Here is a 15,446-nt window from a genome sequence, read left to right as displayed (position 1 = left end):
AACTATGAAGCATGTTCTCTAGATGCTTGCTTTCTCTAGATTCCAGTAAATATTCACATGTATTTCAAGTATTTTTACTAGGTGATATGACCTTAAATATCTAAAAATACTTCAAGAATTTTGTATAAAAGTGTGTATTAATTTAAAATAATTTTAAAACAGTATTCTTTTAAAGATATGGTTATTTTCTGATAACAAATCACAAAAAAACATTAGGTGCACAATAAATATTACAGTAATAAAATTAAAAGCAAAAAAAATAATTCATGAAAAATGGACATATTTAATGAAGGAATAAATGAATGTTAAAGTAAACCGTCAATTGGTGAATCTTATAAAGTACAAAGCCACAAAGAAATAAGTAATCAAAACAACAGACTTTAACATTTATTTCTATCTTAGAATAAAGTAGAAACACTTTTACAGGGTGAGCAACATAAAACCGAACCCATAATGAAACCGCTACCCAACACTATGAAACGCACACAACTAGTGCGACTAGTGGATGTATATGTTACTACAGATTGTTGCCATCTAGTGCTGTTTGTGAGGTGGTTATGTGTCAGTGTAGTATACATTTTGTTGCAGTACAGTATTGTGAGTGCAGTTGTGTTTGCATAAAATACATTATTCAATCCAGGAGAGAGTAGCTATAGTTGAGTCCTACATTCGTTCTGGATCATTTGAAGAATCATATCAAGTATTCATAGAATAATTTCCGAATGTCTGTATCCCAGTGAAGAGTAGCATAACAATTTAATTAAAAATGATATACAACAGGTTTGTTTTCAAATTCAAAACAAAATAGGCAACCTTCTGTTAGGACTCCACAGGACATTGCTGATAATGAATGGAAGAATTACTGCCAGTCTAAAAAAATCACAATGCAAGTTATCCCAACAATCTGGTGTTAAATACACATCTTGTCGTAAAATTCTTCATGAATTAAAATTGAAACCATACCACATTACAACTGTGCAACAACTGAAGGAGACAGACAAACCAAAACGACTTGATTATTGCAACTGACTTCTCAAAAACATTGATGGTGGGCAGATAAACCCGATGTCGTATTTCATGTCAGATGAGGCATTGTTTCATTTATCTGGCCATGTTAATTCACAGAACACCAGGTATTGGATGGCGAGGAATCCTCATAAGATATTTAAGCATCCACTTCACGATGAGAAAATTGGTGTCTGGTATGCCATTTCCAGTAATTGTATAGTAACCCACCGGGTTGGTCTAGTGGTTAACACGTCTTCCCAAATCAGCTGATTTGGAAGTCGAGAGTTACAGTGTTCAAGTCCTAGTAAAGCCAGTTATTTTTACATGGATTTGAATACTAGATCGTGGATACTGGTGTTCTTTGGTGATTGGGTCTCAATTAACCACACATCTCAGGAATAGTCGAACTGAGAATGTACAAGACTACACTTCATTTACACTCATATATATCATCCTCATTCATCCTCTGAAGAATTATCTAAACGGTAGTTACCGGAGGATAAACAGGAAAAAGAAAAGTAATTGTATAGTGGGACCAATATTTTTTGACTGGACTGTCAATAAACAAGCTTACCTCACAATTTTCAAAGAATTCTAAGCACGATTAACTGATAATGAAAAAGAATACAGCTTCTTGCTTCTTCCAACAAGACGGAGCAACATGTCACACATTGAACATTTCAATGGATCGCATTTATGCAACTTTCACTAATGAACAAGCTGTCAGCAGAGGATGATAGCCTCCACATTCCCCAGAGTTGTCTACTTGCGATTTTTTCCTTTGGCGCTACATAAAGGAGAGAGTTTATGCATCTAACCCCCACAATATTGATGAACTAAAATGAACATTCAACAAGAAATCAATGCAGTTGATAACAATGTTTTGCATCAGACGACTCTCAATATGATCAGTCGAGCACAAAAGTGCATCGATACCCAGGGTGCCATTTTGAACATCTTTGTAACAGTAAGATAAATAAATGTAACATTTAAATTACATTTTATGTTTTTTTTAATTTAATTTATCCGTGTCACTCATAAATTTCATTCTAACATAACCTACTGATTCTGCAGTGGTTATGTTATGGGTTCAGTTTTATGTTACTCATCTGAACAATAAAATACTAAACATTATGAATAATTCTTTAAAAAGTTTTAATTTTTAAATTAAACAGTTATTAATAATATTTAAACAATTAATAATATTTTTTTCTGTTGTATAAAGGATTGCATTCTGGTTGTAATTGTTCTTCAAGAACACCACTAGGAGCACAAATCCATGGATCATCAGTTACATTTTGCCAAGTTAATAGCTTTTTCTTCAGCTTTTTAAAAACAGCCTGAAATAAAATTATTAAAAATATTATTTTCCTTTTATTCAAAGGAAAGACATAATATTGAATTTTTAATACTACTAAAAAAAACTTCCTTTTTCATTGATGAACAAACTACCAGAGTATTATCATGTGCATACCTCTGCTCATCTCAAGCTCAATATAATAGTATGGTGCTGGACACCAGACACCATGTGTGTTCTACACTTGGAGTACTGAATGTTCTATGGCAATAAAATCACTGTAATGATAGCTATATTAGTTTTTGAGAAGGAAATTTTAACTAATGTGGAATAAAAAAAATATGCAATTTAAATTTAACTGATTATTATGGTACTGTTAAACAGTAATAGATAGGTTTTAAGTAAAATTTAAAACTTTTAATGGATTGAAACATAATGTACAGTATGTTTTACATTTTACATACAGCTGTGCAAAATCTTTAAATATGTGTTTAATAAATAATATACAAGGACTATTTTTTAAGATCTGATTGCCTGTAGCTATGTAAATTTTGCACAACTGTCAAAATGTACATGTGCACCAGCTCCCTTGCAGAAATGCAGATGCCATTTGCAGTAATAGCATCACTGTGTACGATTTATATCATGAAGTTGAAATGTTTCAAATAACTGAGCGACTAACTGATTGTGAATACAGTTTGTGATTTGATTTTTGACCGCAAGGAACATGTCAGCAACAAACATTCATCACCAGATAGGTGAGGTTTACAGGCCTAATTCAATGAGTGATATCAAAGTGTGTAAATGGATAAGACTGTTCAAAAATGGGTAGGATAATGTCCATGATGAACCACGATTGAGCCAAACAGTAATCAAAGATGATTTGGTGCACAAAGTTGATGCAAAAATTTGTGAAGACTGGCATCTCACAATTTCCACTTTTTCACTGACATTCCCGCAAGTTTCAAGGTCAGTTCTACAAAAATTGTGTCTGAAATCTTGCAGTTCAAAAAACTGTGCTCACAATGGGTTCCCAGGCTGCTTTCTGAAGAACACAAAAAAGGAGAATGGCTAGTGCTTTAACATTTCTAATTCAATACAATGAAGAAGGAAATGAACTTTTGGATCACATTATCACAGGGGATGACACATGGGTTTCTCACACCATTCCATCAAAGTGGCAGTCAACGGAATGGGTACACACAACATCTCCAGTCAGTGAAAGCCAAACAAAGAATGTCAACAGGCAAGATTATGGTAACTGTATTTTGGGATAGATATGGTGTCCTGTTAGTCAATTTTATACCCAAAGGGATAACAATAACTCAGCTGAATACTGCAAGACCTTGGTGAAGCTTCAGCGTGCCATACAGAGTAAGCAACGTGGCCTAGTCATCTGGAGTTTTGTTGCTGCATGACAATACATGACCTTATTCTGCTGCTCAAACTCTAACGTTAATCAGATCTTTTGGATGGGAGCAAATGGATCACCAACCATAGAGGATAGTAATCACAAAGTGATTACTATCTGTTCTACTAGCTGAAGAAGTTCCTCAGCAGTCAGCAGTTTGACACCAATGAAAAAGTGACAACAATGGTTGGAGATGTTGTCTTCACAGGTAGCTGATTTCTATGATGTAAGCATAAACAATTTAGTAAAATGGTAATGATAAATGTTTAAACAAACAAGGTAACTATGTAGAAAAGTAAAGTGTAATGAGTGAAATAAAAAAAATGTCCCTGACAATATCTTTACTACCTTTGTTTGTATTAAAAAACAGACCTTACATAAAAAATACCCCTTATATATGCACCTGCAATAATGAAAGTAAGGGTTTGTTTATAAAGAACAAGTTAGCAATACAACATAAGTTTTTTCATTACACTGAACTCTACTTTCTACTTTTCAATTTTAAATACCCTTTTAATGCTTACAATATTTCAAACTGCCCCTTTAATTTTTTTAATTTTATCATGTTTACCACCAAATATATTCTTTTTAATAGCATTAATAAAGAGTAAAAATAGTCTATTTTTAAAAAAAAGTAAGTATATTTGTACTTTTACACCTCTATCACAATTTAAATCTGCAACAAAATTATTTCTTAAAACAAATTACATTTTTTTATGTAATTTTAGCACTGATTCACTAATTAAAACTTTTCATTAAACTTGATAGTTTAAAATAATATCTGAATTAAAAAGGTATCTTGTTTGCAATAACATTCTTAAGATTTAAGCAAAAAAATCTGATGTGGACAACAAATGATCTCCTTGTATACCCATTAAATTACATTTACACGTTTAAAAAAAAAAGAAAACTACATAAAATTATGTTTCATTAAAAACCTTTTACTTAATTATTATTCATTGTAATTTTTTTTTTTTTTTACAATGAGAGGTTAGTAATTATTAATAAATCAATATGTTTAAATTACAAAATAAAAGTTAAAAAAAAGGAGATGAAGTCTGATTTGAACAGATGTGCCTTCCCATAAGATCCAAATATTTCATTAATTAAAATTTTATTTGGCTATAGCTTTGGAAACAATGAAAATAAGCACCACTTAAGATATATCATTGAAAAGCTCTCAATGACGGCTTATTGCTATGATTAAGAAAAGTCCAAAATCCAAAAAAAAATTGGATTTTGGACTTTTTTGGACACTCTTGGTTCAGTCGATTGCAATCAAAAGGGGAGGTGCACAACTACATGTTGCACCAGTCCTAAGTTAAAAATTTCTACATTCTATGACTAATCGTTTTTGAGTTACGCAAGATACATCGTACGTATAATGTCACGCCGAAACTAATCAAAATGAATTCAGGAATAGTCGAAATAGATATTTCCGTTGAAATCTGGAAACTGAAATTTTTCGCGATCACAATGCTTCCTTTATTTCATATAAGGAAGTAATGAAAATTAATTTCAATACCATAATACATAGTGAAATAAGACTTATGAATTGCCATTTAAAAAAATATTTGCCAGATATACCAGTTAACATTTGTTCTTCAGACCTTATATCATAAGTTTTAACTGTATCATTACTGTAAAAGATATCAATAAAAACAAATTTTCCAACTGGCTACTCCTGAAAATTAAGAAAATCTAGAAAAAAACCAATAGCATCTGTATCTTCCCAAAATTAAATTTGCAACTAGCTGGACTGCAAATAATGATGTATGACATTATGACTGAGCAGAAGAAAAACCTTAATTCTAGAGTCAATAAGACAACTTTTTTACAAACTATCTTTTACTGACCTTATATTTATTATCATCAGCAATATTATCTGTCTCTTCAGGGTCCAAATGGAGATTAAAAAGTTGCCATTCAGAACGCCAATAATATTCATGTAATGTTCTATACCATGGTAAAGCCAACTTATGATGTGTTCTATTTAGTATATCCTAAAAAGATATAATAAAATTGATCTTATTTAGATGTTGCTAGTTTAAATACGCTTAAGATAATGTAGGAATGGTTTAAAAATATTTGCATTGACATCAATGTTTGAGTATGATAAGCCAAGATCAAATATGACTGAAACTAATCCATCTTTACAAAATAAATGGACATTGTAATAAATATCTCCATCAACAAATTACTAAAATTAAAAACCAAGAATTATAAAATTATAAAATTACAAATTCTGATTTACTTTTTTATAACAATTTAAAGTAATACAAATTTATAGTTTTAGTATTATTTTTTTTAATCTAATGTAAAGCAATTTTAGAATGACAAAGTGAATAAATTGTTATATGTGATGATTGTAACAAAATAAATAAAAAATCTGACACAACTGAAAATCCATGATCCACAAGTTTGAAAAAACTTTATTGTGGGAAGCAAACTATATTTTATACAATCTTCTTAATCATTACAAATAATTGTTCAAATAAAAAATTAAGTCTTGACAATATATTGTTTACACAACAATGAAGAAAACAAGTCCAATTTTCTCCTTATAGTGCTTAGGAATGTAGGACTGTATGAGTCAGTGCACTCTTGATATGATTTGGTGGGGGTACTGCCTATGCTCATGTCTACGATGCTGTTATCTTCCTGTGGCTGTAGAGTAAGTTTAATAACTGACATGTGAATCTAATAATAATATCTGCACCGATATTAAAATACAACAGAAGAGGAAAGAATTAAAATTCTCTCTCTGTAAATATTAAGCAATTAAGAGTATTAAATAATATTTACAGATTAGATTTAACTAATAAATTTTTAATTAATCAAAATGACCTGGAATGATGGTGAAAGATAAAAATCTTGATCGATTGGAAAAGGCATACCGTAATTAATATTATGTATGAGCTTATAACCATGTGTTCTAATAGATCTCATTGGGTAATACATAGTGATTTCATGTAAGCTATGACTACCATACACAGCATCATCTTCTGTTGGCATAGGTTCTGAAATCATGAGCAAACAAAAAAAAAAATTAATACAAGTCATTTGAATTTTACAGGTAACTTGCTAAATTAATAATTTAACTCGCAAAAGTAAATTAAAGATGAATAATACCACAATTATTTTTATATTAATTAATTTCAAATAACTTTTTTTTTACAACTTTTCTGGATGCAATAGTTTTGTAACCCAGTATTATTTCAATGAAATCCTCTTACTAAGCAGTTTTATTGTGTACTGATCTTGATGAACTTAAACAATTTTTGTTTTGCAGTTTAGAAACACAATTTTTGCCATATTTGTTTTTCAATAAGCCACATACCTGAAATTACTTGAATTGATAAGGATTGTTTAGTACCTATTTCATCTAAAAAAATTATATTTTGAATAATATTACAATTAATTTTAACTTAAAAATGTAAAACACTACAGTTACTGAAATAATAAGCAGTTTTAATATTACAGAACTTAGCATATAAGAAATTAATAAGTAATCATTCAATAAAAATTGAGTAAAAATTTATATCAACTAAACTATATTCTTATGTTATGACTGAATCTTATTCAATAGAATGACCTTTAAACAGTTGCATTTGATTCAGTACCATTCTATGGAATGAAGAGATATTTGTTAGTTACACATATGTTTTCTACTTAATGTTAATTTAAGGATTATTAGAAAACTTTTTAGGCAGAGTTACTAGAAAGATTTATAAATACATTGAAATATATTTAATTAGCAATCTAATTAACCAATTTATCAAGTAACATTTTTCTTTTTATTGCAATCATGCAGATACTCTGTGTAACTCTTATTCTGCATTGTCTCTCAACACTCTCACTTTCTAATTTTGCTGCTAATACACTTGTTCTTAGCCAAAGAGTTCTGATTTCGTTTATCATTAACTTTTGTTTTATTTTTTAATAATTTAAAAAAGTACTAAATCCTGATTAATTTTCTACATATTCTTGAATTTTTGCAAGATTATTAATTTAAAAAGATGTTTAAAATTATAGAATAAAATAAAATGAGATTTGTTCACTTAAGAGGCCAAAGCTGTTATTTAAAGCTTAGACAGCTACAGCTTTAAACCATAAACATGCAAACCTGCACACACACACACACACACACACACACACACACACACACACACACACACATACACACACACACTTTCATTCTTGCAGAAAGATTACTAAAAATGGAAAATAGCATAAAAGTAGTGTTACAACCTGAAAACTTATCAGGATACATATTTGGATAAATTCTAAGTATCTAACAAGGTAGGTCCTCTTAAATTACTTATAGCTAATAAGATTTTTTAGACTACTAAACTAAACATGATAAAAAGTAACTGAAAAAAGTACATTTTATAAAGAAAAACTAACTGATAATACAGCAAAGATGAAATAGATGGAAATTTAAATGTATTATTATTCATTTTATTTTCAAAAAAGAGAAATACCTGAAGGGTAAAAGAAACTCCATTCTGTTAGCTTTAGTGATGTTAAAGGTTATATGATAATTAAGGACTAGTTTATGATCAAATGTAAAAGCTAAATCTTTATTGTTTGTAACTTTCAAACAGTTAACCACGAGGAAGAGCATAAGATGAAATATAAGTACATTAAGTGTCACAACCATTATATCCATAGGTGATCTGATATACCAGTCAACAGTAATAAATTACATCCTATGCAGGCTTACTAAAGAATGTGAGGAATTCAGTTTTTCAGAATATACTGTTATTAGTATGCTATGCCCTCTACTGAAATGCAAGTGATACTCAGCAGTACAAGGAACAATTTTCATCAGTTCATCATTTCATGAACTGATGAAATCAGTTCATGAAATGATGTAAGTACAACTTCACTGTAAAAGTAATGATGTAAAACATCAGTACTTTCAGAGAAATCAGCATAGACTAGGATCTCTCTTACCTAAAGTGATTTATATGCATCACAAGCCACAAAAAAATACTGAAGCTATAATGTAAAAAGAAATAATGTATTCAATTTCTGTGTTAAGTAATGCATTGTGTACACTACCTATACTTAGCACAGAATATAAGGAAACAATAATAGAAGTTATTTGTCAATGCAAATAACTTCTATTAAAATTACTACTTAAGAATTTCTCCATAAAGTTTTATGATATTTTTAACATTTTTAGGGTACTATACATCAGTAATGATTTTTATATAAAATTTTAATAAAAATATAGAGAAATACTAATAAACATGAAAAAATAATTATTCAATTATTCTTTCAAAGAAATATAAAATAAAGTAATATAGTTATATTACTTGACATCTGTTTTGATTTAACATACAGCATAATTTAAGAAAAAAAAAAAACTTATCAAGTATAATTTCTGACAATGAATTATCAGTACAATGAATTTTATTGAATAACTTTGGCCAAATTTACAGAAGGCTATATCTTACCTTGTATCATCAATGGTATTAATGAATGTCCCATCATGTTAGTGTCATTAGGTGGTGGTATATTGAACCAATCCAACAAAGTTGGTGTTATGTCTAACAAACTAGTCATACTATACGTAACTTGATTTCTTCTTTTAGGAAACTCTTCTGCAGACATTAACAATGGTACAGCCACACCTAATAACAAAAATTAAAATATTCACTGTCTACAATCAGAGATTAACTAACTTATTAAGAATACTAATAAAATCAACTTATTTTCTTTGAAATCCTTAATTATTTGGGTTGTCTGAGAAAAAAAGAAAGGTATTATTTGTTCATCTTTACAGCCATACACATTCTCTAGATATTTATTGAAAATTTAAATTACTTGTTTTATAAATATAATTAGATAGTTATCAAAAACTGCTTCACTTTCAGTTCCTGACAGGTTTTCTGTTTTTTCTTTGGATTGTCCCCAATCACTGCACTTCATCGAACATACATTTTTTTTTAAATTTTACAGTAAAAAACTAAACACCATAAATAAAAAAACACATCACAAATACTTCAGTTAAAATAAAAAAAAATGCATTTGTGGTTTCTGATTGGCACAATAAAAAAACAGCAAAATTTAAAATAAAATAATAGATAAATAAGACAGATATACAAACATGTTTTTAAAGGTTAATCCATTTTGAATTTGCTGCCTATACATGCGATGTAAACAAATGATGCTTGCATAGCTCATTTTAATCAATAATTATTTCAATCAATAATCAATATTCAATAATAATATTGTTGCTGTTAGCAACAATAGTTTGGTCATTTTAGTTATTTAGATTCATCCAATGAGTAGTACAATGCATGATCCTACCAAGTATGAAGGACAAGGAGTAATCTGATTTTTGATGGCCAAAATCAATTCTGCAGCTGAAATCCACAAGTAAATCTGTGACATTTATGAACTAAATATTATGAGTGATGCTACAGTAAGACAGTGTTGACATTCACTTCATGAAGGGCCAATGAACGTTCATGATGAAGACAACCTTAGTGGCTTGCCATCAGAGATAACAGATGATCTGATTGAAAACATTTAAGAAAATAGGCGCTTCACCATGACACAATTGTCTTTGTTTTTCCTGATGTTTCATGATCTTTGATTTATTAAATTTTTACCAAAGAATTTGGGCTATAAAAAATTGTGACAGATGGTGCTGGAGATGGCACAAACAAGGAAAAACATCTTGCTGCACTGCATGAATTTTTGCGATGTTATGAAAATGAAGGTGATGAATGTTTGATGATCACACTGTTACCAGTGAGATGAAACCTGTACTTCTTAATCGAACATTGAGATATTGACATTAATTCAATGCAATGGTGGTAGCATTCATTATCTAGATTAAAGAAATTTAAAGAAAAAGGGTTTGGTAAAAAAGTTTATGGCTACTGTTTTTTGGGACAAAAAGGGTGTCTTTATTTGTCTACTTTAGTAATCGTGGAACTACTGTGAATACAAATACATATTGTGAAAGTTAAAAAATCTCAGAAGAGCTATAAAAAAAACAAATGACATTGAATGCTATCCCACAGAATTCTGTTTTTGCATGATAATGTCTGGTCACACATGGCAAACCAGTGAGGTAAATGGAAAAATTACGTTGTAAAATCCACTCTACAGCCCTGATAGCACACAGCGATTATTTTCTTTCTCTTCATCTTAAACAGTTGCTTGCATCACAAAGGTTTGACAATGATAACGAACTTAAAAATGGCATTACTACATGGTTTAATTCAATGGCAATGGAATTTCTTGAAGAGGAAATTAAGATGCTAGTAAAAAATATTTTGAAGTTGAACGCAGCTATGCAGAAAAGTAGTAAATAAATGTACTTTTTTTATGTAATTATAAAAGTTCATTCTCAATTTTAATTTTTGTTTTTATTTAAACAAAATTTACTTTAAAACTCACCTTGTAGATGAATTAACAAATACATATATGAGGCATATTCATAAAGTAAGGGCCGCTGGCTTATATTTAAATATTAGCGGATCTTAACACATTTTCATGCATGCAGAATCATCTAACGCTATTTATGAAGCCCCTGCAGTTGTCGTTTTGATTCAGTAGTCATTTGCCTGCCACTGAATGCAGATCGGAATGTCCACGACAATCGTTTCTCCTATGCTGCGATTTGAATTTTGTGTGCAAAAGGATCTTCAGCTGCTGAAATTCATTGACAGTTGTGCATAGTAATGAGTGAAGGAAACGTTAGACAATGGTGTTGAAACTTTAAAAATGGCCACACAAATATACATGACAAAGAGTGGAGTGGCAGGCCCAGTATTCAGACCAACAAAATGAACTGAAAACAAATGAACCGAAAACTGCGATGTGATCGGCGAATGATGACTACTGCCCTGGCTGATGAATTTCCGCATGTTAGATGCACTCTATCTACACAATTGTCACAGAAAAGCTTGGATATCACAAATTGTGTGAGTGCAAGGTGGATACCAGAAATTCTCACCGACCAACACAAAGAGCGAAGAATGTGCAGTGGACGGGCATTTTTGGACCGCTGTCAACAAGATGGAGATGAATTGTTCTCCTACATTGTTGCTTGCGACGAGACATGGTTATCCTACATTAACACAGAATCAAAATAACAGTCAATGCAGTGGCGCCATTCAAGTACCCCAAAACCAAAAAAGTTAAAGCAATCTCTGTACTCGAGTCAAAAAATGTTGACTACCATTTTTTGGTACAAAAAGGGTGTCATTTTGATTGATTTCATGGAACGTGGATCAACTAGCTGATGTGTACTGCAAAATGCTCACTGAATTGAGACATGTGATCCAAAAACGACAACACAGGGAACTGTCGTCCGGCATAATCCTCCTTCACAACAACACGCATCCTCACACCACTACCTTAACCAAGAAGAAGATTCAAGATTTTCATTGGAAACTTTTTGACCACCCTCCATATAGTCCTGACCTTGCACTTAGCAACTACTTCCTTTTCTTGCATTTGAAAAAGTTTTTACAGTATGGTCTGTCTGTAGGTATGCTAACATAAAGTAACCAAGCAATTCCAAAATTTATAAAACATATCACATCATTATTATAAGAAATATATATTAACAAAACTCTTTTGAATTTATACAAATATTATGCACAAAAAAATACCTTACCAATAGAATTTCTACTATCAGCAATTATGTCAGAAATATATTTACAGGGGTTTTAGAGTAAATTAGTACATGGCATCACTCATACACGTTAACAGAATGTTAAATTATTTTGATGTCAATATTGAAATAAACAAAAACAATTAACCTAAAAAACTACATCTAAAAATATAACATATAAAAAATTAAATCGCTAATGGTCTCATAAAATTAACAAATATACAAATATGATTAATAGAGCAATCAAATAAACAAATTATAACAAAGAAAAGTTAAATAATTAAATAAACATCATAAAACATATAGCAGTTGAAAATGGATGTGATACTACTTTAATTAATAATATTAAAAAAAAAACACAACTCTCAAAACACAATACCAAAATAACTACCTTACAAACAATACATAAGACACAAAAGAGTAAAAAAATATACACAAAATATTTATGTACTAATATTGAAAACATTACTAAAACTTACAATAAAGAAATATCTAAACCAGCATACAAACCTAATAACTACAATGTTTTAGAAACAAATACATGAATAATAATAATAATAAAAAATTTATTTGGAATTTGTAGAATTAAATGTAATGATTGTGATGTAATTTATACAGGGAAAACTAATAGATCCTTTAAAACTAGATTTCTTGAACGTTACAGAAATGACAAAAATAATAAATTTGGTTTATCTAATGTGACAGACCATCTAATAAAAACTCTAACAACAAACATTCTATTTCTGATAACATAAATTTAGAAACACTAGAAATTAATAAAGATGACAAAATTAAATTATATTAGAAAAATATATTACACGTACAAATAAAACAAAATTTCTATTTGATAAACCAACAGACAATGTTTGGGAAAGACAGTCTTGTAAAAATTGCAACAGACAGCAGCAGCAGTTTAAATTAATATGCAGTTTTCATTATTTTAGTACTTTCATTTTAATTTTTTATCATGCAGTAATAGAATTATTTCAATCATGACTGAGAATGCGGCATCCTGCAAAATTACTTTCATGGTAAAACTAAGGTAAGATATGTCTTGTCTCAATATTCTGTACTAGGTAGTTTATATATATATATATATTTTAAGTCAATTCTTCTAATTTTAAGAATCATACTCCTCTGTACTACAAACAAATATATTATTTTATTAGATCAACCAAAGTACAGAATAAATAAAGTAGGATGACTTATTTTATTCCATTACATATGCAGGAGCGCTTTTGCAATTTACTTGCATCATCAGCTGCATTATATATTCATCTCAAATTGCACTACAAACTTTTTAAAATATAACATATTATACATTTATTTATTTTATTTAAAATTTAAAACCTTTAATCTTTTTATTATTATTTTTTAAACTTTTATTCAGTTAAATTAAAATTTAACAAAATTTAAAAATATGAAAAATTAATCAAAATTAAAATTAACATTAAAAATTAAATTGTAAAAATTTTTACATATGTAAAAATATGATGTGAAGGCATAAAATCAAATTAAAATTAAAAATTCAAATAAAATTAATTTTAAGTAAAGCAATTATGCATGTTGTTCATTTAACTAAGTCACTTTACTATATTGATTAAAATATATTAAATTATACATCACTATCAGAATAGATTGTGGTGCCATCTACAGCATCTTTCAAAATACTGTCTGTCTGAAGGTTGATCATATTAAATTTATTTTTATATTTATATATATAGTATCTTAACAAAAATGTCAAATCCCTTACTATTTGTATTCATATTATATTTTTTAATCTCCAGTATTTTTAAATTTGTTCTAATATCAGATATTGTATGTTTATTCTTAATCAGATACATTAGAGAAACCCAGTTTACGTTTTTTATCATTTCTAAAATGTTCCAAGAATCTAGCCTTAAATGATCTCATGGTCTTAACCATATATAATTATACTATATATAAGATTGTGACTATATATATATATATATATATATATATATAGTATCTTTCTAAAATGTCAAATCCCCTACTATTAGTATATATAGTAAAATATATAGTATCTTTCTAAAATGTCAAATACCCTACTATTAGTATATATATATATATTTAATATGATCGACATACAGATTATGAGGATGACATTATTTTGAAATTTATTTTTGAAAGAATTACCAAATTCTCAATTGCTTCCTTATGAAATTATCTTACCCCAAATTCTATTAAGAATTTTTTTTTTTCATTTAGAGATTTAAATCAAACAGATTTAGGATTACTATGATTTCAGTAAAAAATTTAAAAAAATGAAATAAAAAATAAGAAGTTTTAGGAAGTTTCACTTTAGAAAAGACATTTACTTTGAAATTTTAATTTTTTTAAATTGAATTGATCATACAAATTAATAAAAGTAATGTGGTCCAAAAATATGTTACAATAAAAAATTATCTCCATTTAATGAATAGTAGCAGAAATCTACCAAAACATTATACAATTAATATGCAATTTCTCTGATGAAGGTATATTAAGACATGTTGGAAAATTATGTAAGATGGTTTAAATTAGGAGAAACAATCTGTTGTGTTTTCTGAGAGCCTTTTTTGTCATATTTCATTTCTACAGATTTATTTTAATTTATTTCCAAATAGAATCATCAGTATGTCCAGTCTTCCATCATTTCTTATAATTTTATAGGTTTTACTACAAGAAAAACTCTCCATTATGATGTCATGCATATCTATGAATTCGGTAATTTAACATATTTATTAGTATTATGATTAAAAATCAACCTGAATCATATAGATTTGTGCGACCAGCTGGAAATGGAATTCCATTATCAGATGTATACATGATAAGAGTATTGTTTAAATACCCCGCGTCTTTCAGCTCAGATAATACCAATCCAACACCTGTAAATTAAACAAAGATCTTAAGCTAATTAGTCATTTACCTCCTACAAGTTAAATAAATAATTAACTGATTGTTTAAGTAGTCTACAGCTGTAGTGCTCAACAATATCAAAATACCCAGTTAGTTGGTAGAGTGGTTAGTATTCTGGCTTCTATGCCAATTGGTGTCAGGTTAAAATACTCATTTCCTGGCTCTTT

At 29.0% G+C, this 15,446-nt stretch overlaps 1 protein-coding gene across 3 annotated transcripts in view; it reads right to left on the bottom strand.

Moving 5' to 3' along the window:
- Nucleotides 1-260: 260 nt before the first annotated feature.
- The window catches only part of Sgsh (N-sulfoglucosamine sulfohydrolase), a 35,811-nt gene continuing 20,625 nt past the window's right edge, over nt 261-15,446 (bottom strand). For all 3 annotated transcript variants that reach the window (XM_075357075.1, XM_075357073.1, XM_075357072.1), the window contains exons 6-10: nt 15,129-15,248; nt 9,182-9,358; nt 6,564-6,736; nt 5,573-5,719; nt 261-2,348 (exon numbers count right to left, since the gene is read on the bottom strand). In XM_075357075.1, the coding sequence (XP_075213190.1) occupies nt 2,205-2,348; nt 5,573-5,719; nt 6,564-6,736; nt 9,182-9,358; nt 15,129-15,248 (761 nt within the window). In that variant the 3' untranslated portion in view covers nt 261-2,204. The remainder of the gene's footprint in view (nt 2,349-5,572; nt 5,720-6,563; nt 6,737-9,181; nt 9,359-15,128; nt 15,249-15,446) is intronic.

This window comes from Lycorma delicatula, chromosome 2 (genome assembly GCF_047948215.1).
Source record: "Lycorma delicatula isolate Av1 chromosome 2, ASM4794821v1, whole genome shotgun sequence".
NCBI lineage: Eukaryota > Metazoa > Arthropoda > Insecta > Hemiptera > Fulgoridae > Lycorma > Lycorma delicatula.
This window is presented reverse-complemented; position numbering and strand designations above follow the sequence as displayed.